Source organism: Petaurus breviceps, unplaced genomic scaffold, assembly GCF_028583685.1.
Source record: "Petaurus breviceps papuanus isolate PSGF00001 unplaced genomic scaffold, PetGlider_PUasm1.0 90887, whole genome shotgun sequence".
Taxonomy (NCBI): domain Eukaryota; kingdom Metazoa; phylum Chordata; class Mammalia; order Diprotodontia; family Petauridae; genus Petaurus; species Petaurus breviceps.
In genome coordinates, this window is record NW_027187370.1 from 2,330,350 (window position 1) to 2,354,070 (window position 23,721).

Genomic DNA, 23,721 nt, shown 5'->3' on the forward strand with positions numbered 1-23,721 from the left:
TAGTCCTGGTCTAACTAGACTGTATCCCTCCTCGATCCAAAAGCTCTGTGTTAGTTGAATGGGTTTTTGAGGTCAGAGAGGATACTCCCTCCATTATGTAAATCATACCATAGACAACATCTATCTGTGGCTCTCTGGCTCTTGTCCCCTCTAAACCCTCCCCTGCCCCACCCCCCTTTATTTTAATCTGTTCCTTGGAAAGCAGGTATAGTTTATTGTTGGGACAACACTTGAAATTTTTTTGGTGTAATAGAACCAGCCAGCATTTGTACTCTGTTTTCAGTCTTTAAAAACCCAGGGTTACCTTAATACTATGATGAAAGACTGGAATAGGACTTTGTGGTTTTAAATTTAATGCAGGATAAAATGGCATTAGTTTTTTTAGTCACCACATCACAATGGCTCGTGATTGATCTTGGTTAGAGCCACAAAAATCTTCAGGCTCTTTTCACATGAACTATTGTCAAATTGGGTTATTTGGCTCTTAATGGAGGAACTTTTAAATTTCTTTTGATAATTATTTTTTTGGTTTTAACCTGTCCCAATAATTCTGAATCTTGATTTAGTTTAACATTTAATTACCCCTCCAAGTTTTTTTTAATGATTTGCAAGTTTCATTAATGACATTTATTTTCATCTGTATTGTTTATAATAAACATCCTTATAAATAAAATAGGGGGAAGGCAGGGCGATTGGGGTTAAGTGACTTGCCCAGGGTTACACAGCTAGTAATGTGTTAAGTGTTAAGTAAGTGTTAAGAAATTGTCTGGGCTGGGCTAAGAGCAGTGAAGTGAAAGAATGTCAAGTTAGGTGATCTAAGGGGGGCTGCTGTGGACCAGATCCCTTGAGCTGTGATGGGGCTGCTAAAATATTTCCTAAAATTCTGGAATTGGATTCCTTTCAAAGACATGACCTTTGCCTTGTAGAGATCCAGGTCCCTATTTGAGGGGCTGTTAAGTGCAAGAGTGATTTGACCTCTTTGGCTCCAAAGGACAGAACCAGGAGCAATAGACTGTTGAGCACAACTCTACCCTTCCCTTCCCCTAATTGATCTGTGAGCAGGAATTTAAGCCTAGGATAAAATCCCTGATCCATTCTTCCCAGTCCTCTGCCTGTCTTTCCCCCCCCCCCCCCAGTTATTCCCCATCTCTGCCCATTCTAAGTTCCCTGTCCCTCAGCCTAGGGAAAAACAGGCTTTTTTTGGGGTGAGGGAAAATTCAAATATATGCTGACCAGTCACTGATTGTAATTTCAGCTTACATAAACTGACTATTGTAATCTCTTTAAAAACCTGCACATTGTGCATGTCAACTCACTGTCTGATCTGGGTATGTGACCCCGGCAGTCCCTTGGTAATAAAATCCACTTCCAAATTTACTCTTGGGGATCTTCTGTCTCGCTCCTTTATGCTCTACATAGACAAGTTTAGGATTGATGTTAGGAAAAACTTCCTGATAAAAAATGTCATGAGCTGTTTTGAGATTTGGTGGGTTCCCCTTTATTGAAGGACTTTAAGAAGAAACTCTAAATGACTACTTGTCAGGTATGATGGGGGGTACAGGCTCTGGGAAACCCCTAGAACTCTGATTGAATCTTCCTACTAGATGAGGCATTTGCCTGAGGCTATAAGCCTTTCATTTTCACTAGACCTAAATATCTGTTACTAGCCTAGCCCTCCATTGTCCATCCTTGATCCTCTCAAAATATCTATACCAAAATCGTTACCCTTAAACTAACCTAGCCCTCCATTGTCTGTTGTCTCCTGGTAGCCTCCAGCTATTTCTCACCCTTAATTTCATTACTGGAGTCTGACCTCATTTGACTCCTCCTGAAGACCCTCCCCAAACTCCTGTAGACCACTCCTATATTCCTCCCACAACCTTTCTGTTTCTAAGACCCATCTTGCCTCCATGAAGAAGCCCATAATTATCTAGCACAGACTGCCTGTGTCAGAATTATTCTGGCCCACTTGTCCAGATACCTAGGCTCCGTAAGAATCTACCCATTTTGGCAAACCTTTAATAAACTTTGCTTTAATTTGACTGAGAGAAGACTTAAGTCAAATTCATTTGTCAGGACCTGGTGTGTTCGTATTTTGGGGTCTTGAGCACCCCTAAACCTTAAACCCCAACAAGGCATTAGTTGGCTTTGTGTTTGGGTTGGATTAGATAGCCACTGAAGTTGCTATCTAATCCAACCCAAACATATCTAAGTTAGCTATGAAATTCTATAATTCTATATAGAATAGGAAATGACTATGGAACTCTGAAATTATATTCTTGAATTATCAACCAAAGAAATATTACTTATTGAGTGATAATGTAAAGTTGCTGCCAGCCAGCACAGTTGGTGGGCTTATATTATTATCTTGTTATATTATTATATTATATATATAATTATATTATTATCTTGTTATTAATAACAAGAAGGGGGTATAATCAATAGTCGTTTTATTATAGGACCATTTCATACAGAGCCAAAGATGCAAGGAGCTCACAGAGTTTTTATGCCCCCCCAGGAGAATGTAGACACCCCCAATGAATGCAGACAGTGTAGAAAAATCCTACATCAAAGGAATGGAGATAATGTAGAACGAGCCTCCCTTAATCCTGTTTACTGTTTATCCTTGCCTTAAGGTTAGTTACTTATTAGGGTATTATTCTAGGACCAAATCCAGAGGCATAAACAAAAAAGATTACTCTGCCCTGTTGCTATCTGCCCTTTTTACAGATAACTGTATAGGACAGGGGAATATACCTAGTGAGGTCAAGGGACCCCAAAGGGATCCCTTCATAATACATCCTCTTGCTTGTCTGCCCTGTTGCCTTTCAGATAATGATATAGGGAAGGGGAACATTTCATTAGCGAAGCCGAGAAACTTCTGAAAGTTGGCTACATCTACCCCAACTTATAATTTCAAAACGCTGGGGGCAGAATCATGCAGTTGGACATTATGTTCCACTTGTTGAATGATACAAGAAAAACAGGAAATGAGGATGGGTAAACAAGTATATAAGACCAGTAATACCCCCCCCCCCTTCTTAGGAAGCTTATTTGTCCAGGTAATAATATTCCCTGAGCCATTTTATCCAATCAACGATGTTTTTTGCCTCTGAATTTGGTAGTAGAGATCCCTGACTTTCTTGATCCATGAGGCGAGCCAAATTCTCTAAATCATTTATGTCAAGGGACATAAATTGGGTTACTGTCACCCCATAGGCCATTAAGATGATTTCTAATTTGAGTTATATTCTGATTCATTAAATGGTTTGTTTACCATACAGAAATATACATATCTATAATCACATATTAACCTCTGTCTAACTTGCATTAATTCAATCTCCTCAGCTATGGCAATTAAATAATCTCTAAACTGATTTATTGCTTTATAAAAAGCTTTTGTTGATTTCTGATTGTAACAAATATCCTCCTGAAACATTGGCAGACAATTCATGTAAAAATTGAGCTTGCGCTATCTGATTTTGTACAGTGCTAATGGATACAGACATAGCAACACTGCTCACTATAGTAGTAATTAAAGCAATTATCCCAAGAACAATACAGGATATACACCTCTTTTTTTTTATTGGAACCCAATAATTGATTAATTTTAGCAATAGAATGATCAACACCAATGAAACCAATGCTCACTCTCTACAGGTATCATTACCATACTAGTCTTCTAATAACAAATAGCAATTGCCCTAAAGAAGTATTATCATAACATTCAGAAACCTTACAATTAATACATGTGGCATTGTAATTCTTATCAGTTTTAGTGATATTACATTGCTATGATTTCCCCGCATGAATGCATACCTCCCTCCTAAACAAGCACGTACAAAGCTGTGGTCAGTCTTGTTCAAGTATGTCTTATTAGGAGCTAAAATAGCAAAAACCTTTGTTACTGGGGCCCATGGCAAAGGGATTTTCCATATTTTGAGGTTTCCTCTCTGTGAGTATCCAAACCAATTTTGTTTTGAATAACCACCATGTTTATGATTGATGTTAGTGTCATTGTGCCAGGAAATGTAGGTTTGCTGTTCCACCTGATGGCCAACAGGTACGTCAGAACTACAGTTTAAAAATGGGGTATCTGCTTGACCCGAAGATGGGTCCCACTCATCTTGTTCTGGACACAGCGTCTGATGTTTACCACACAATCCTGAACAATTTGAAAAAGTCCCCCAAATCCCCATAGTATATGTTGTGATGTTCTCAAAGCATATTAGGTCCTTAACTCTGAAAATTCCTTTAGCATAGGTGTTCCCATTCAGCTTTCCTTTAACTCTATGCTTTTGCATAGATATAGAAGATAGATGATACTTGATAATTTGTACTAAGCTACATGAGGACATATTAAAAGTAGAAAAGCACAAAGATGGTTCATCAACTAACCCAGTAAAATTAAAATCAAGCACAGGACAGGTTACATTTGCCTTATGTATATCAAAATCTTTGGCAATAAGGACAGACCTGCTTCCTTCTAAAGTGATTTCTGGAAGAAACTCTCCCCACCCAACCATCTCCACCCAAGGTGGATGATCAAGGACTGCCCACTATCTTGTAGAGGCAGCTATTGGAAGTTGAGCAATGATAGTAGTGAGCAGGATCACCATCTGCTTGCCCTCATTTAGGCTCTGACTTCTCCTCACCAATCTCCTCAGGTTCTGGTTTGGGTGGGCCAAATGTCCAGACTCTGCATTTGTTGACACAGTCTTTATTCTCCTTTCTGGTATCCAGACTTCCTCATTTTCATCTGTGGAGACACACAAATAACCTCTGCCTCAAACCATTACTTGGTTGGGGCCACACCATTGTCCCTTATCTTTTTTCCATATCACCCATTCAGTAACTGCAGTTACCTGGAGCTGTGATCTTTTAGGATTACTCATTGTGTGATCAGTAACACCTCAGAATTTTTCTGCTGGTGTTTTATTTTAATAATCTAATGTCAAATAATTTATTACATATAGTGACAACCCCAATATTCGTCTTGGGGTACCCATACTCCAAATTCCTCCTTTTAATTTTTGGAGTGCAGTTTTAAGTGTGCGGTTTTTTCTTTCAACAATTGTCTGACCTGTGGGGTTGTAAGGAAGTCCTGTAATATGGAGAATATCCCATTGAAGACAGAATTCAGCAAAGCCTTTTGAGGTATAAGCAGTGCCATTGTTAGTCTTTAATTATTTTGGCGCACTTGAAGCAGCAAGCATGTAATAAGAACATGAGAGGTTTTTTCCCCAGACATAGCATTTGCCCACGTAAATCCTAAATTTGTGTCCACAGTTACATGTATATATTTCAGTCTCCCAAAAACAGAATAATGAGTAACATCAGACTGCCAAATTTCATTGGGTAACAGTCCATGGGGATTTACACCCTTGGGTATAGAGGGACTGCAAATAACACAGGATGGACAGCTTTTAACTATTTGCCTAGGTTGTTCTCTAGTGATATCAAAGGTCTTAGCAAGCATTCTAGCAGATTGATAAAATCTATGATGGGATTCCTTTGCTAATTCAAAGATCCCACAAGGATTTGATCAGCTATGTCACTGATCCACCCATACAGGTTTTGTGGTAAGCAATTCAATAGGATTGACTGTTGGCTGTCCATCAATCCAGGGCCCCTCCTGAAAATTTGTTGTGATGGTGACATTAAGTTGTGATAAAATATCTCTGCCCCATAAAGCCATTGGCAAGGAAGCCAAACAATATGGCTGGAATTTTCCTGACATGCCCTCAAATTCCCAAGAGTTTCCTCACACTTTTTAAAGGTTGACTAACTTCTCCTATGCCTTTCATATTTATGATCATATATCTGATTTTTGAACAGTCCACTTCGGGTCCCATTGTTCCTGATTGATAATGGTCAGGTCTGCTCCTGTGTCTAAGAGACCCTGAATTCTCCTGCCCTCCACATATATATGAAGGGTGGGTCTTGAGGTTGTAATGATTTGAGACCACATGATTCTGTATTTGAAATATCTGTTGTTCCTGTTTTAATTGGATCATGGAATTTCTGGGATTCATAATTTTAATTTTATTATACTCTTCCCAGTCCTTTTGTTCCACATAGGTTGGAATGAATTTTATATCCATGTATTCTCCTTCTGAGGTTAAAGAAAGTACCCCCCACCACAGGAGCAGGAGAAGAACTCCTAAAAAACACTTCTCTCTCCTGGCTTGGGTAAATGTTTAAAAATTTAACCTCAGGCTGTAAGATAACAGCAGTTACTTCCGAGGTGGAGGGATCCAAATTGGCTTCCCTTCCTGAACTTTTTGTAGTGCTGAACTGAACATGTCCCTGCTGTTTTTTGTGGGCCCAGGACTTGGCCCTTGAGGCCGTTTCCCCGACTTTCTAAATCTACATTCTGAAGCCCAATGAAAGCCCTTATGACTTTTGGGGCATTTTGATTTTGGTTGTAATTCACTATTACTGCTACCCACTTGACATTCCCTTCTGAAATGTCTCAGTTTACCACATTTATAACAATTGTTATTTTGCCTATCCGTGGCTACTTGCGCTTCTGCTATAATTTGTGCTTGAAAGACTATAGACTTTACCTCTATAGATTTTCTAATTAATTGATCCAAGGAGGCAGCAGGAAGTGCCAAAAAAGGATTTATGATCTCAGTTGCAATTCCATCTAGCTTATTTGTCTTACAAATTCTTCCAATCCCACAGTACTTCCTAAGGTACCTTCAGCTTCTTGTTGAATTTTTGCCACAAAATCAGAAAATGATTCCTCAGGTCCCTGTATGATGTTTGTGAAATTTTTTCCTGCTTGACCAGAACTGATTATATCTTTCCATGCTTGTATGGCACAGTCTTGAATAGTACTACCGTGTTTCCCCGATAATAAGACCTATCCTGAAAATAAGCCCTCCCCTTATTGTGTAAGATTCCTCTAAAATAAGCCCTCCCCCAAAAATAAGCCCTATTGAGATTGCTACTGTAGTGAAGGTGATCCTCTGCGCTACACACTACCCTCTGTATCACCGTCCCCCCCCTGTGAAATGCACGCCGCGCTCTGAGCTGCATCCAATCAGAGCTGCAGCAGTGAGCGCATCATCCTGTTCTTCCCCAGTGATTTGCTTATTGAATAAAGGTACATTTTTTTGTTCACATTTACCTGTTTATTAAAATTGCTGTCACTGTTCATTAAAATAAGCCCTCCCCTGAAAATAAGCCCTCTGGTGTATTTCTGTCCAAAAATTTAATAAGACAGTGTCTTATTATTGGGGAAACACGCTATATACTGCCACTGAATAGTCCATTTGTGTGTTGGGCAATGTATTAGGTCCATCACTGAAAGCATTAGGTCCTTCTGCCAACCTAAGATCATATAGCTTGCTATAGCATTTTTCCTTGTAATTAGCTTCCCATTGTAAGTAGTCCCCTGGGGTTATTTTAGCTATTTGCCTCCAATCATATGGTGTCAAAGCTGTGGCTGCTAAATTTTCGAATAATGACACTGTATAAGAAGCTGTTGTCCCAATATACCTGTATAGCCTTTTTTACCTCCTTAAGATCTTTTATATTCAGTTTTTGCCATGTTCTGTTGCCCTGGGCATCTACTATAACAGGGTATGCCAACAAATTGCAGCCTTTAAATCCCATTTCTCTCTTTTTTTTTTTAAAGCAATTGGGGTTAAGTAACTTGCTCAAGGTTACATGGCCAGTTATTTCTGGGTGTGGTGCTGAGTATCTGAGCTGGATTTGATCCAGGTCATCCTGACACTGGAGCCAGTGCTCCTACTTGCTGAGCCACCTGGCCGCCCTAAATCCCATTTCTCTTAATGGCTGTCCTTCCTCTTTCATGAGTTTTTGAAAAGGTGTATATAATTCTGAAACTGTGGTGGGACTTCCATTAGGCTTCCCAGACTTTTCTGTTCCCCATATGGGATTATGGGGCGGACTTGGGCTGAGGTTAAGAGGTTTGGTATTTTCTAGGGGTCTTTTTCCCACAAATTCAGGGGGTGGCGTCTCTTCCTGATAACTGCCTTCACTCTCACCCATGACATTCAATATTTCTTTAAGACCTGCTTTGTCTGCTAGGCATACTTTAATGACATTGTAAATTGCAAATATGGAGCTAGAGTCACTCTCCTGTCCATTCTCCTTAAAGTAATTAACTAAAAGCCTCTCCCACTGCTTCCCATTTGGGTCCTCTGATCTCAGAGCCACTAGGGAGCCATGGGGCTGCCTGATAGACTATTTAAAAAAATTTTTTTGAGAATCTGTTTCTTAACTGAAATTCCTTTCTCACACACTATAAGTTGTAATATTCTCAGATCTTTTCCTTCATCTTTTAAACCCTTCACTAAGCTTCCTCCCATACTACATCTTTCTGAGCTCTGATTATGAAAAATTGAGCGCGCCATGAACGCCCTTCTAGAGCCTTCCCCTTATCTTAAAAGAAACCCGTTGTCCCTGGGATTTTATGAGGGCCTGCTTCGTGCCAGCACATCCTGGGGGTCTGTCGCTAGAGACTCAATCAGCAGCTTTGATGCCCCATGTTGGGCATCACAGTGCAGTCGGTGGGCTAGAGAGCTGTGAGAATAACAAGAAGGGGGTATAATCAGTAGTCTGTTTATAGGACCATTTCATACAAAAAGATGAACCAAAGATGCAAGGAGCTCACAGAGTTTTTATGCCCCCCCAGGAGAATGTAGACACCCCCAAAGAATGCAGACAATGTAGAAAGATCCTACATCAAAGGAATGGAGATAATGTAGAAGGAGCCTCCCTTAATCCTATTTACTATTTACCCTTGCTTAAGGTTAGTTACTGATTAGATTATTATTTTAATATATCCAGAGGCATAAACAAAAAAGATTACACTGCCCTGTTGCTATCTGCCCTTTCTGCAGATAACTGTATAGGACTGGGGAATATACCTAGTGAGGTCAAGGGACCCCAAAGGGATCCCTTCATAATACATCCTCTTGCTTGTCTGCCATGTTGCCTTTTAGATAATGATATAGGGAAGGGGAACATTTCATTAGTGAAGCTAAGAAACTTATGAAAGTTCACTACATAAAATTACTAACTGACATATGCCTTGGAAAATTCCAAAAGTTCTGCCAGTTTTCAAGTCCTGGCACATGAGCTGGAACTTTTGCAGGAATTTTAAGCCATCCATTCTGTTAGGGTTTTTGGAAATTGGTTTGGTTTATATGCTATTTGCCCTCTTCTAGTTAAAGCTTTTAAGTGTCTTTCCTTTCTTTATGTATTAAATGCCTGTTGTTTGATGCAAATATCTAGTCACTTTTCCCTTTGGCCTCAACTCCTTAGAGGTTTTTTTTAGCAGAGCATATTAGATTTTTCAAGGTAGAGTATTATTGTTTAAAGTATGTATGACTTGTAGGTCATGAGGGATTACTTAGAACCAGAAAATCTTTTTTGTGGATGAAGTTGGATATGGTAGGGATAAAAAAAAGATTCTTTATTCAGAACAGACATTGATTTTGGATAGTGTGTGAGCAAAAAAAGAAGTCAAGGTAGAAAAAGATCCAAGAAACTGAGTTGGGTGCCAGAACTTGTTCAAATGAGAAGTTGGGCCTACTGAGCATTGTCTGGTCCCCAAATGCACTTTCTTTTTTGTTTTATATCTCAGGATTCTTTCCTTAGGAGACATTTAGTCATGGGATCATAATGAACTGGCTTCAGTTTGTATCTAAAAAGCTGTTCTATTCCTACTGGGGATAAGATGTTCGGTGGAGGGGGTATATACTTACTTTGTTTTAGGTTTAGCTGGCCATAGAAAAATGTTTTTCTCTTAGTTTCTGGCAAGAAAGTTAGTCTGTTAGAAAAAAACATCTGGTGTTGGCTGGTTGTAGAGTAGCAGCATAATCAGTGTCAATAAAAATTACTTATGAGAGTAAATTTGTTTGTAATTCTACAAATTTAAAGAATTATCTCCAAATATAGACAATAGATTTTTAAGTGGCCACTGAAACATAGGTCTGGGGCTCTAGACCTTTGCAGTTTGATGCCCCACTGAAGTTCTGTTAAGCTTTAAACTCAAATTCCAAATTACAACATGCTTTTTTCCCAGAAAACACACAGGAGGCACTGGAGGTTTGGGACTTCAGTCTCTTAACAGGTTCTCTCTTGATCTGGTCAGACAGGCAGACACCTTCAGAGAGGTTAATAATCTCACTTTATTCTAGTCTAGTCTTCTCAAAGGGCTGCTGATAATGGGAGCATCAACTCCTTTGGCATTCCTTATTCACCCTTCTCCCAGGGGCTGGTGAGAAGGGGGTGGGGGGACAGCTACTCTAAGTCTTGATGGGGTCAGTTGAGACAGGTATAAATTCCCTCAAACCTTGATGGGGGCTGGTCAAGGCACACACAGATACCCCTATAGGTTTCCTGTAGTTTTCCCTCACTCAATGACCAGTGGTCCACTTGCTTATAGGGCAACAGACAAAGGAGACATCTTGCCAACGTTAAGGTCACAAGTTAACTTTAGCAATATTATCATTCTGTGCAAGTGTAGTGAATGTAGCCTCAGTAGGAGTATCTGTTACTATGAGTCTAGGAATTACTATCTAGAATCCTTGGGGCTATTCTGGAAGTTATTATCTAACATCTGGAAACTAGACATTGCCATGGCCTTGCATCCTGAGAACCTAAACTTTAAAAGGGTATCAAAATCCTCCCTACACTTACATACAGTGCTGTTAGCCTCAAAGTTGGGTAGTCTCTGTTGAAGGAAGTCTATAGTGGTTCAGTTCCATTACAGTGAAGACCAAGTTGTTTCTGTTACATTGTTGTACTGAAACTTTTGTTATGTTGTATTACATGAAATAAATAGTCCATCAGCTTAATCCATAAGGTTTTTTTTTAATGTAAAGATTTTCATTGAATAGTACATGTTGAAAACAAATTTAATTTTGCTTAAAGAGGCAGAATGACTGGCAAGTCACTTAAGTTGTAAGTGCCTCAGGCAGCTTTTTATTTTTTTATTTTTTTTGTGTCACTAACTGTTGGGGGAGTGATTCCCCTGCAACAGATCCCGGCGACTAGCCCCACGGCCCTCTCACTTACCCGTCCTGGGTCTTCGGTCGTCACCGGCCCCTCACGGGAAAAACACCAGACAGAAGGCGGAGGAATGAAGCGGGGTGGTTTATTCTTCTGCGATTACATGGTAAGCCCGCGAGCTCTTTCACACGAGGGCTTATATACCAAATCTAAGCCAATCACAACGCAGTCTTACATTTATGGCCTTATATGGTACCAAATCTAAGCCAATCACAACGCAGTCTTACATTTATGGCCTTATACGGTAATCCCAATATCAAGCTTATACATATTCATTCAAAGCAACCCTGGCACCACCCATAAACCCCTCCCCCTCCCCCATCAATTCCCCCTTTTTCTTTAACAAAGCAAAATGTAATCCTATAAGCCTAAAGGACCAATGGCCCTCAGCAGCTACTGACGATACAGGCGGCTAAGCTTCTTACCTGAGAGACCAGGAAGCGAACCAACTGCCACTCAGGGGTCCTATGCCAAGGACTCTGACGTGCGGTGCGGGGGCCTCTGGCTTAGGTCACCTCCATTTCACTCGAGCCTTACCCGTCCTAGGACACCGACACCCTGGGTCCTGTCTTAGGCGGCCGAGGAGGGAGGAGTTGCCCGTCATGGAGTCACCCCCGTCTTACCCCAGGTGTCACACGTCCTCCATGGCCTGGAACCATACCTGAGGATCTCCCCCATCTTGGAGGGTTAAAAGTGCCTGTTGGGTCAGAAGCATGTAGCCATCCTGACGTCGCCGTAGCTTACAGACGCAATACAGAAGCAGAATAATCACAAGAGCAAACACCACGGTGGAGGAGGTTAAGCCTCCCCACTGTGAGAACCAGGATGTAACATCATGCAGCCACCTAGACAGTCCGGAGAGAACGGCAGGATAGACAGAGGTGGAATTCACCACTGCAATAGCCAGTCTTAATTGTCTTATCTGTTGTTCGTATTCGGCGGACCAATTGCCCAGGAGGAGAGCGGAAAGTTGACGGGACAGGTTAGCTGCTCTAGTAAAATTCTCATACAAAACGGGAGTAACGCATAAACCAGGCATACGCAGAGTACACCCAACTTGGGTTACCTCCCAGAGGATGTCAACCTCCTCCTGAATCAGGTCCACCCTCTGATTCAGAAGCATCATTCCGGTATACAGGTGCCCATTTATTCCCTCTTGGGCTGTCAAGGCCATTGTAACGGAGGCGCTCAGATTGGCGACCGCCGTCGCAGCCGGCACAGCATAGGCCAAACTGGCGGCTGCTGCAGCAGCCGCAGCGGCAGCAACGGCAATGGCGGCAATAATGGCAGCAGAAATGCCGAAGTCTCTTTTGGGCCTTAACTGCAAAGCAGAGTTGGTAACGTTAAGTGGCCAGGGAACCCACCGTGGGAGGCGGAGGACAACTGCCAATGGGAACACTTGAGCATTCCAGCAGGAAGAATAGAAACAGTTGCCCTCGCATCGGAAAAGGGACTCATTGTGTCCCGTCCGATTGGAAACCAAAAACAGAAAGGGTTGCCAAACACAGACAGGCATGGGTGGTACCTGTACGTGCTTGACGGGCTCTGACATATTAAAATCGAAGGGGTCCATTTTTGTCCATGTACCATTTCCCCACCCCATGACCCCACCCAGCAGCATAGCCATGGGGCGCAAATCCAAACAAGCGCCCACCTCCCCACAGAGTAACCACAAGTCAAAAGGGTTTGCAGTGACCCCAGGATCTTCATACTGAAGATGACGCGAGTTTGTATCGGAGGTAACAGTGGACATAAGAGGTTTAGCATCTTGGCAAGTCCAGTTGGTTGCCACACCCGCAGTAACATTAGCAGAAGGGATGGGAGGGGAAAAGGTAAAAAACGGGTGCACAGGGACAGCTGCGGGTGACTGGCACTCCGTCCAGGGCCAAAAATCCTTGTGGCGGGAGGGCCGACAGCGAGGCTGGGCGCTGGGCTGGGGCCGCCACTCCCCTCCGCCCTCTCCACAAAGGAGACCACTGTTATCCTTCGCTCTAATCATTGTGCGGGCCGGCCAAAGTCCTCTCAATAGGGAGCCGTTCACCCTCTTGCTTGTAAAGTTGAGGCGGTCAGACCACACAGCCTCTTGAGGAAACAGCCCGACACATGGTGACAGTTCCGGATTGACTGTGGGTGTGATTTGAAAACATAACGTCCCATTGAGTGATATTGTCCTGTTATCTAGCACCGGCCAGGTGTCGTCGTTGAAGTGCAGAACAGGGAGCTTAAGGGTGTTGTTAACTGTAAATAGACGAGGAAAAACTTGTGCCGAAGAAGTCACAGGCATGGGTCTCGGGAAGGTGGAAAGCAGTCCCCACCGTAGTTCCGTCATGGCATTCTCAGCGAGGAGACCCAGGATGAGGAGGGTGAGTCGACAATCTGGAAGACAAAAAAAACAAGGACTCTCCTCACCCCCCAACCTGTCGGGGTGGTGCCTTAATCAAGATCCCTAACTTTGTGAAGGGGCACCCATTGCTGTACCGCTGTTGGGTCATTATTTGGAAAAAAGGAAAGGTGGCCGGGCCTTCTTCTAACCACTTTTACAGGGCCGTGCCATTGGCCCCCCCGATCCTGCCACATTACCCTGGAACCGGGCAGTGCCCGGCTAGGTGCGGGGAGGGTCAATGGAGAAGAGGTGGTGTTCTCACCGGAGGTGCTCCAGAACCTCATGGCGGCAGTGGTGCCGTCATCTCTAACTTGCAGGAAATTTAAGGTAAAGACAACCTGGGCCAACTCTTGACGAGTGACCGACCGACATATTCCCCCTTTCTGTTTAAACAGGGCGGTCTTAAGTGTACGGTTTGCTCGCTTGACAAGGGCTTGCCTGGTAGGGTTGTAAGGGAGGCCTGTAGCATGTTGAATAGAAAATTCAGTACAGAACAAGGCAAAAGCCTTGGAAGTATATGCCGGGCCATTATCGGTCTTTAAGGCTAATGGCACTCCTAAGATAGAAATCATTTCATAGAGATGGGCAATAACAGCCCTGGTTGACTCACTGGGCTGCAGGGAAGCAAAAACAAAAGATGAGAAGGTATCAACACAAACATGGATAAACTTAGGGCCGAGATGTGTCACATCCATTTGCCATAGCTCATTAGGGGCAGGGCCTCGGGGATTGAATGCGTCCTCCCTAATGCGAGGGCGGAAGGGGGCACATACAGTGCATGACCGAACAATAAGTCTGGCCTCGCTCTTCGGCACACCATAAAGAGCCCTAAGAGACCGAGCTGAGATATGGAACTTAGCGTGTGCCAACTGTGCAGGGGAATCTGTCGGAGGGGGAAGACTAACTGCGTGGAGGGCCTGGTCCGCTTGTGCATTCCCAGAGAAAATGGGACCCACAGAAGTAATGTGTGACTGAACATGCAGCGCATAAAGAGGCTGGCGCCTAAGACGAAGTTGCTCTTGAACCTCTTGAAGAAGCCTCAAGACCGCAGTGCGCGGAGAAATATATGCGGAAGGGAGGCGGGGCAGCATGAGGGCGCAATATTGGCTGTCTGTAATCAAATTAAAAGGAACATCAGCATATAGCCGAAGGGCTTGTTGCACAGCAAACAGCTCATTCTTTTGGGTGGATCTGTATGGAGTATTGAAAAGCCAGGTGTGGGGAACACTCGGATCATGAACCACTGCGCGGCGGTCCTTTGTAGCATCAGTAAAAACATTAGGGCCCTGCACGGGCACGCCAGAAACCACCGGTATAGGGGGTCTCAGCTCCAAAGAGGCAAACATACGGAGCAAAGCAGGGCGAGAGACCTTACAAGTCCTCACCGAAGTCAGAAGGGTCGCCCAGGACAAGGACTCCTGGGCTAGACTCGTGGCAAGCTCCGGGGAAATGGAGCAATTCAAAGCAAAGTCGCACCCAAATAGGCAACGACAACGATGTAAAGCCTGAAGGGCAAAAAGGCAATAAGCCTCCCATTTATCCACCAGGGACGCCTTACTCACCTTTGGATATAACCATTCTAGACATCCTTGCTTTTGGAACAGGCAACCCCACTGCGGGCCGCTGTCACTCAGTACTTGGAAATAAACTGGAGAGCCGGGAATGTAACGAGTCAAGGTGGTCTGGGCCCTTTTCAGAACCTCCTCGACTGCCTGAACCGCTTCTGGGGTCCAGCTCCTAGGGGAACTCAGCGAAGAGTCCCCTCGGAGTAGCTCATACAACGGTTGCATCACACTGGTAGGCAAGGGGACTGTGGCTCTAATCCATTGGAAGGCGCCAACCAGCCTCTGGAAGTCATTCAAGGTCTTATAAGCACTCAATTTGATAGGAGGCAAGGTCCTTTGAACAGTACTAGCGGTAATCCTGTGTCCCAAATACTCATGGGGGGGGTGCCTTTGTACCTTCTCGGGAGCTATGACAAAATTCTGTTGAGCTAATGTCTGCATCAGGAAGGAAAGGCACTCCTGCACCCTTCCACCAGTGGGGCCTGCTACAAGAATATCATCCATGTAATGGATAATTATTAACTCTTTGTATTGATCCCTAATCGGCCCCAAGATCTGGGCGACATAGAACTGGCAGAGGGTAGGGCTATTAGCCATTCCTTGGGGCAGAACCTTAAACTGAAACCTCTTAGAGGGAGCCTGAAAATTTATGGAGGGTACAGAAAAGGCAAACTTCTCCCTGTCCCCAGGGTGTAGGGGAATGCTGTAAAAGCAGTCCTGGATATCAATGACTGCAATATGCCAATTTTGGGGGATAGCTCCTTCTCTCCCTCTGTCCCTGGGCGCCATCTTGGCACTCATCTGCCTCTTCTGAACTGCTAGCGGAACTACCCGCCGCTCGGTTCGTCACCACGGCTCTTAAGTCCTCCCACGGATATTGACGGGAGCCCCCTGGGTCCTTCAATTCCTTATTCTTCCCGCTATCTGACTCTGAATCTGACCCGGCTAATGAGGAGCCCACCTGTGTGGCCAAGGACCGGGAGGCGGCAATCGGGGAAGGATTCAATGCCGCGTCCACTATCTTAAAGACTGAAAAATCGGTGGATGTCAGCGAACCGGGGCAGCCATTCTCAAAAGCTGCCATCTGATGCCCTACAACCTTCCATCTATCGGCCTGTATGCCGACATGTCTGACCCATGGACATATGTCCCAGATCTTGTCTATAAACTCCCTACAGGTCTTTATGGGGATTTTTGCCCCTCTTTGGGCGCAGAGCTTGTAAAGTTGCGCCGCTATCACCCCCTTTTCCTCCGGCCTAAATACAGGGATACTATGCCCTGTCCCCATCCTGTCCTCTTCCCGAGACTGCAGTGGCCTCGAGGCTGCCTGGCGACTGGAGCAGACCAGCTGCGTCCAGCAGGCCGTCCGCTAGCTAGTCGCCCCGAAAGTTTCAGGTTCAAGCCCCACGTTGGGCGCCAAATCTGTTGGGGGAGTGATTCCCCTGCAACAGATCCCGGCGACTAGCCCCACGGCCCTCTCACTTACCCATCCTGGGTCTTCGGTCGTCACCGGCCCCTCACGGGGAAAAACACCAGACAGAAGGCGGAGGAATGAAGCAGGGTGGTTTATTCTTCTGCGATTACATGGTAAGCCCGCGAGCTCTTTCACGCGAGGGCTTATATACCAAATCTAAGCCAATCACAACACAGTCTTACATTTATGGCCTTATATGGTACCAAATCTAAGCCAATCACAACGCAGTCTTACATTTATGGCCTTATATGGTAATCCCAATATCAAGCTTATACATATTCATTCAAAGCAACCCTGGCACCACCCATAAACCCCTCCCCCTCCCCCATCAACTAACTAACCCTTTTGGCAGTTTATGGCAATATTAGCGCTATGGACCTCTTCTCAGAATAAAGTTTTTAGGTATGTACAATAAAATATGTAAGATTACAAAGTAAATCAATTATGTTGAAATATGATTACTAAAAAATTCATACACTTCAAGTTAAGAACTTTGGCTCTAAGACTAGAAGTTACACAGGTGAGTTGTTGATGTGCATTGGTGGAAGGAGTTTATACCCTTTGAGTTCCCCACACTGTTAAGTTTGAACTTTTCCACTTTCTCTTCAACAACAAAACCACTTTGTTTGTATTAGCTTCATCTTCTCTACTAAAACCTCTCCACCCTCACCTCTATCATTAGTCTTTCTCTGAGATTGGAAAGATGGTAATAAATCTTTATTTTATTTCTATATTCTCACAAGTTAACTTGCCCTTTGTTTTATCAGCTGTAAAACAGACCTTCCCCAGAAGAAGTGATTTAGTTACTTCATCAATCAAATGTTTGTTAAAGGGCCTGCTTTTTAGACTATACTAAGCCCTGGGGATACAAAAAGGGTCCAAAAACAAACAAAAAACCTGGTCCCTGCCCTTAAGGAATTTGCAACCTAATGGAAGAGATAACATGCAAAATATTTACAAAGCAAGCTATATACAGGATAAATAGGAATATAAATAGGGAAGGTACTGGAATTAAGAGAATTTGGGAAAATTTTCTTTAAAAGGTGGGATTTTAGTTGTGACCTAAAGGAAGCCTGGGAGCTCAGTAGTTGAAGTTGAAGAAGAAAGTGCTTCATGGGGAAGGGCAGGAGAAAATGCCTGGAATCAAAAGATAGAATGTTTTGTTTCTGTCACTGTGAGGAAACTAATCTTCTGGTATAAGATAACTGGTTGAAGGGGGCTAGATTATGAAAGGCTTTGATTGCCAAACACAGCATTTGTATTTGATTCTGGAGGTGGTGGGGAACCACTGGAGTTTATTTGAGTGCCTGGGGGGAGGGAAGGAGGGAATGGTGATTGACATGATCCTGACCTGTGTTTTAGGAAAATTTCTTTAGTGGCTGGATCAAGGATGGATTGGAGTGCCAAGGGACTTGAGGCAGGCCATTGAAATAATCCAGGTGTGAGGTAATGAAGGCCTGTACTGGAGTGGTGGTAGTGTTAGAGGAGAGAAGGCGGTGTATTGGAGAGATGTTGTAAAGGCCTTGGCAACAGGTTGGATATGGAGAGGTGGGGGTGGTAAGGATACTTAATAAGTATTTTTATGTATAAATAAATATTTTTTATTTATTCAGCAGTAGGGTCACTGCTGAGCAAATAAATTTCTCAACTGCTTTGCCCAGTCTGTCCACCTCAACTTTTCCAGCCTGAACCTGACTTCAAACTTCACTTGCATAAAGGATAACAAAGAACCTGCAGGCTTGGTCTGGCAGGTTTTATTTTAATACTTGGTAATTGAGTTTTTTGTGTTGTTTCTAAACTAAATTATAGAAATGCTTTATTATTCCTATTATTATTGAGATCATTTCAAACAGATGGTCACAAAGAATGAAATAAATTTTTTAAAAGTTGCTTGTATTATTTAGAGTCCCTCTTGGACAATTTCATTACTTTTTGGTACAAGTGTTTTGAAAGTCATAGTATTCCTCAGCCATCTAATTTAGGGGGGAAATGATTAGTTTTATACAAAGCAAGTCAGTGTAAAAACTGAACAAATTACTGGGATTTTAAAAATCTAAATGTTTAGGAATGTAGACTGATTAGAAGGAAGTATTGAATGTGGCCAAGTCATTTTTAAAATTAGAAATCAAACTAGCTCAGTGTATTTGAAATTACCCTGGAATTGACTTTGATCATAGACATGTTTTAATTGATTCTCATCACATTTTCATATAAAATTTCATTTGTATATAATCTCATTAGAATGGTTTCATCTGTCTCACCATGAAGTTTTTTTTTTCCCCATTTTATTTTTTCGATTAACAAGTATTTATTTTCTCTTCCCTATCCTACCTCTTATAAAAGAAAACTCTTTACCTGTATACTTTGTTGGACACTTCAAACTCAACATGTCAAAAACTGAAATTTTAATGGTCTTAAATCTTCCTAATTTCCCTCTTTTTACTGATGTCATCATCATTTTCCCTGTCATCCAGTCTTCCTGATTTCTTTTCCAACACACACACACACACCCTTTCTTAGCTAGAATAAACCTTCCTTGAATTTCTCAGGCTATTCTAATTTTCCCTTTAATATTTTCTTATAAAATATTATATGTATGTAACAATATATGACATACTACAGGGTAAATTCCTTGAAGATAGCGATTTTGTTGTTTTTCATCTTTATGTTCTTCCACAGTAAGTAAATGTTTACCTATCTCACTAACCATTCTATTTCTTTCTACTGACTCTTTCCCAGTTTTTAGCTCAGCATCTTCAGAGTCTTTTCTTCTCTATTCCCTTCTTTATTTACTCATGTTTCCAACTATAATGTCTATGCAGACAGTCACATATCCTCTTCCTGCTCTGCCAGCACAGGTAATTCTCTTCATATCTCTTATCTGTGACTTCTCCAAAGTTACTGACCTAGGGGCTGGACTTCCTGTCTTCTTATTCTCATCTTAGCAGTCTTAACAACTCATGGTCCTTTTCTCTTCATCCCATGAAACTCCCAAACCATCTCTTCTTAACTTACCAATTCATGAACTATTTTCCTAACTTAGTGTTGAAATTTTGGAGACATCTTTGATTCATTCTTCTTTCCACCTTCTAATCAGCCATTAAATTATTTTTCCTTCACCATGTCTCATGTGTTCTCTTTTATTTATTCTTCCTGCCACTACTCAGTGGAGAATCAGCCATAGACTGGTGAAATACTTTCCTGCTTAACTAGTCTTTTCCTATTCCATTTCATCTACATAACTGCTCCCCAACTAATACTCCTAAAAGACAGCTTTTATCATGTCGATGTACAGTTCAAAAACCTGTAAACTGAGGAGTCAGCGCACAGGTTCCCCAAGTGGGTTATATCACCCCCTGGGGGCACTGGAATGATCTAGGGGGTCTAGTAGTAGCCTCAGGTGCAATTGGGAGACATTTAATAAAAATAAGGGGGCAGTGGAAGCATAAGGAAAGAAGAAAAGATAAGAAAATTTTGAAGAACTGTTCATATATGTTTCATTTATTATATAACAGAGTTAAAGTCATAGTGATTACATTATTTTCCAAATAAACACAAAATGCAAGTTATAACCAATCATTGGTCAATGTCTGTTGACAGGTCTTAACAAGCAAGTGTTGGTAGGCAAGCATGTAGTCTTTGTAGGGAAGTCCAGCATGCATTGGCAGAAATATGTTTGTTTAATGTCTTGTTTACAATATGAAACTATAAGGCTATACAATGCAATATTGCATCATATAAATTACAATGCAGGGAAAACCCCACAAATTTACAATAAATATTAAATTTAAGATGTGTCATTAAAAAAAATTATATTTAAAAAAATGTAAATTAAAAAAAAACCAACCCAACAATCATTAAAGGGTTAAAGATTTTTGGGGGAAGGGGGTTGCTGAGTAATTTTCTTTCTTTTTTTTTTTTTTTTGAAAAGGGGGTGGTGGGCCAAATAAATTTGGGAATCTTTAAGTCAGTGCATTCTAGATATGGGGGAATCTCTTTTTTTTTAGTTAGAATTTATTTTTACTTTTCAACATTCATTTCCACAGATTTTGAGTTACAAATTTTCTCCCCATCTCTCCCCTACCCCCCACCCCAAGATGGCAAGTATACTGATCACTTCTTCCCTCAGTCTACCCTCTCATAAACCTCCCCTCCTCATCCCTCCCCTTCCCCCTTCCCCCTTACTTTCTTGTAGGACAAGATGAATTTCTGTTCCCTATATATCTTAGTGCATGTTACAACAACTTTTTAAAATTTGTTTTTAAAACTTTGAATTCCAGATTCTCTCCCTTCTTCCCTCCTCACCCACCCCCCACTGGGAAGACAAGCAATTCAATATAGGCTGAACATGTGTAGTTATGCAAAATATTTCCATAGTAGTCATGTGAAAGACTAACTATATTTCCCTCCATCCTATTCCACCCCCCCTTATTCTATTTTCTCCTTTGACCCTGTCCCTTCTCCTCCAGTCTACCTTCCCTTCTATCATCCCCCTCTCTTATCCCCTTCCCCCTATTTTCCTGTAGGGTAAGATACCCAATTAAGTGTGCATGTTATTCCCTCCTTAAGTCAGATTCAATGAGAGTAAGGTTGACTCATTCCCTTTCACCTCCCTGCTCTTCCCCTCCATTGTAACAGCTTCCTCTTGTCTCTTTTATGTGAGATAATTTACCCTATTCTATCTCTATGAGGGAATCTCTTATACCAGGCCTGCATAACCTGCAGTGCAAACCAAAGCATTTTAGGTGGCTTGCAATAAATGAAAAGGAAAACATCTCTTTGTATGTACAGAAAATCCTTTGGCTGGCACAGGTTGTGCAGGCCTGTCTTATTCAAAGGCATGGAGGGGAGAGATTGAATGTTCCACAGAGGAAATAAACCCTATAGGAGGAAACTGAGAGTGTAGGAAAGGGAATTATATGAAGTATCACTAGAAAGGTAATTGGGAGCTAAATTGCCATGTTGGGGAGTGTTTGTACTTTACCTAGAGGCAATTGAGAACTTCTTAAGATTTTTAAGAAGCATGTGACATGGTCAGATTTTTTTGTTGTTGATATGAAGTCAGTGTGTTAACTAACTATAGAAAGAACTCATTGGCAATGGGAGAGAGGACAGAAGCAAGGAGACCATTTGGGAGGCTGGTATAATAGTCCAAGTAAGAGTTATTGATTGAAAGAATCCACCTATCATCTCCTGAAAAAGATCCCAAAAAGAAAATTCCTAGGAATATTATAGCCTGGTTCCGGAATTCCCAGATCAAGGAGAAAATATTACAAGCAGCCAGGAAGAAACAATTTGAATACTATGGAAACACAATCAGGATAATCCAGGATCTGGCAGCTTCTACACTGAAGGATCAAAGGGCTTGGAATATGATATTTCAGAGGGCAAAGAAGCTGGGATTAAAACCAAGAATCACCTACCCAGCAAAAACTGAGTATCATGTTCCAGGGGAAAATATGGTCATTCAGTGGAATAGAAGACTTTCAAGCATTCTTGATGAAAAAACCAGAGTTGAATAGAAAATTTGAGATACATATACAAGAATCGAGAAGTATAAGAAGGTTAACAGGGAAAAGAAATCATAAGGAACTTATCAAAGTTGAACTATTTACATTCCTACAGGGAAAAACAATAATTGTAACTTATGAAACTTTCCTCAGTATGAGAATAATTGAAGACAATAGAAATGTGTGTGTATATATATATATATATGTGTGTGTGTGTGTGTGTGTGTGTATATATATACACACATACATATATAAATCTATGTAGGAGGGTATTTGGGCGTATGAATACATATGTGAATGTATATATATATGTGTACAGGTATACATAGATAGAGGGTACAGGACCAATTTAATGGGAAGGGATGATACTTAAAAGGTGAAATTAAGAGGTAAGAGAGGAATATAATGAGAGGAGATGGGGAGAGACAGAATGGGGTAAAGTATCTCATAGAAGAGGCAAGGGGAAATGGTTACAATGGAGGGGAAGAATAGGAAGGCAAAAGGGAATGGTCAGCCTTATTCTCATTGAATTTGGCTTAGGGAGGGAATGACATACACACTAAATAGGGTATCTCACCCTACAAGATAGTAGGCGGGAAGGGGATTAGAGGGGGCATGATGGAAGGGGGGGCAGGTTGCGGGGGAGGGAAGTTGGAAGCACCCACTTTTGAAAAGGGATAGGATCAAAATAGAGAATAGAACAAGTGGGAGGTGAGATAGGAGGGAGGGAAATATAGTCAGTCTTTCACAATATATCTATTATGGAAATGTTTTGTATAGCTACACATGTACAACCTATATTGAATTGCTTATCTTCCCAGTAGGGGTAGGTGACAAGGGAGGAAGGGAATGAATCTGGAATTCAAAGTTTTAAAATCAAATGTTTATATGTATATATGTATATATATATATATATATATATATATATATATATATATATATATATATATATATATATATATATATATACACACACACACACACACACACACACACACACTATTATCTATTATTTTACATGTAACTGGGAAATAAGATATATAGGCACTGGGGCATAGAGATCCACCGTGCCCAGCAGATTGGAGGAGGGGATGTCCAGTGGGATCGCTATTTTGGGGTAGGGGAAAAACAGGGAGAAAATTTGTAATTCAAAATCTTGCGGAAATGAATGGTGCAAACTAGAAGTTAATATAGCATTTGATTTTAAAAAAAGCCAATAAAATAAAATACTATTGGAAAAAAAGTTATTGAGATCCAGACCTAGGAAAATAGGTATGGTAATAGAATGAATAGTATTTAGTAATTTATTAGATATGGGGAATAAAGGAGAGAGAACACAAGGATGATTCCAAGATTGGGAATCTGAGTGACTGAAAGGATGGTAATAGTCTCCACAGGTCTAAGAAAGTTTGGAGGAGGGATGGATTTAAAAGCACTTTGTTTTGGCGTGGGTTACTTTTTTTTCTTACCTCATTCCTAAAAGAATTTCTACTATTTGATCAGTACAGAGTTTCTGAAAGTTGTGGAACTTTACATTCTTTTGTCCCCCCAGATGTTCTCAAACAATGATGAAGCTGTGATCAATAAAAAGCTTCCCAAAGAACTACTGCTAAGGTAAGTCTGTGAAATTAGAGTTCTTTTATTTCTGTTTTGCACCCAGTGCATATAGTGGAGAATTATTATCATCTTTTTGGATAGTCTTAATGTTTGTTACTACTGCTGCTGTTGTTTTCT

General features: G+C 41.7%; 1 protein-coding gene across 2 annotated transcripts in view; it reads left to right on the forward strand.

The window, feature by feature from the left end:
• FBXL20 (F-box and leucine rich repeat protein 20) overlaps window positions 1-23,721 on the forward strand; it is a 139,902-nt gene that overhangs the window by 51,011 nt on the left and 65,170 nt on the right. For both annotated transcript variants that reach the window (XM_069074283.1, XM_069074284.1), the window contains exon 2: window positions 23,540-23,601. In XM_069074283.1, the coding sequence (XP_068930384.1) occupies window positions 23,540-23,601 (62 nt within the window). The remainder of the gene's footprint in view (window positions 1-23,539; window positions 23,602-23,721) is intronic.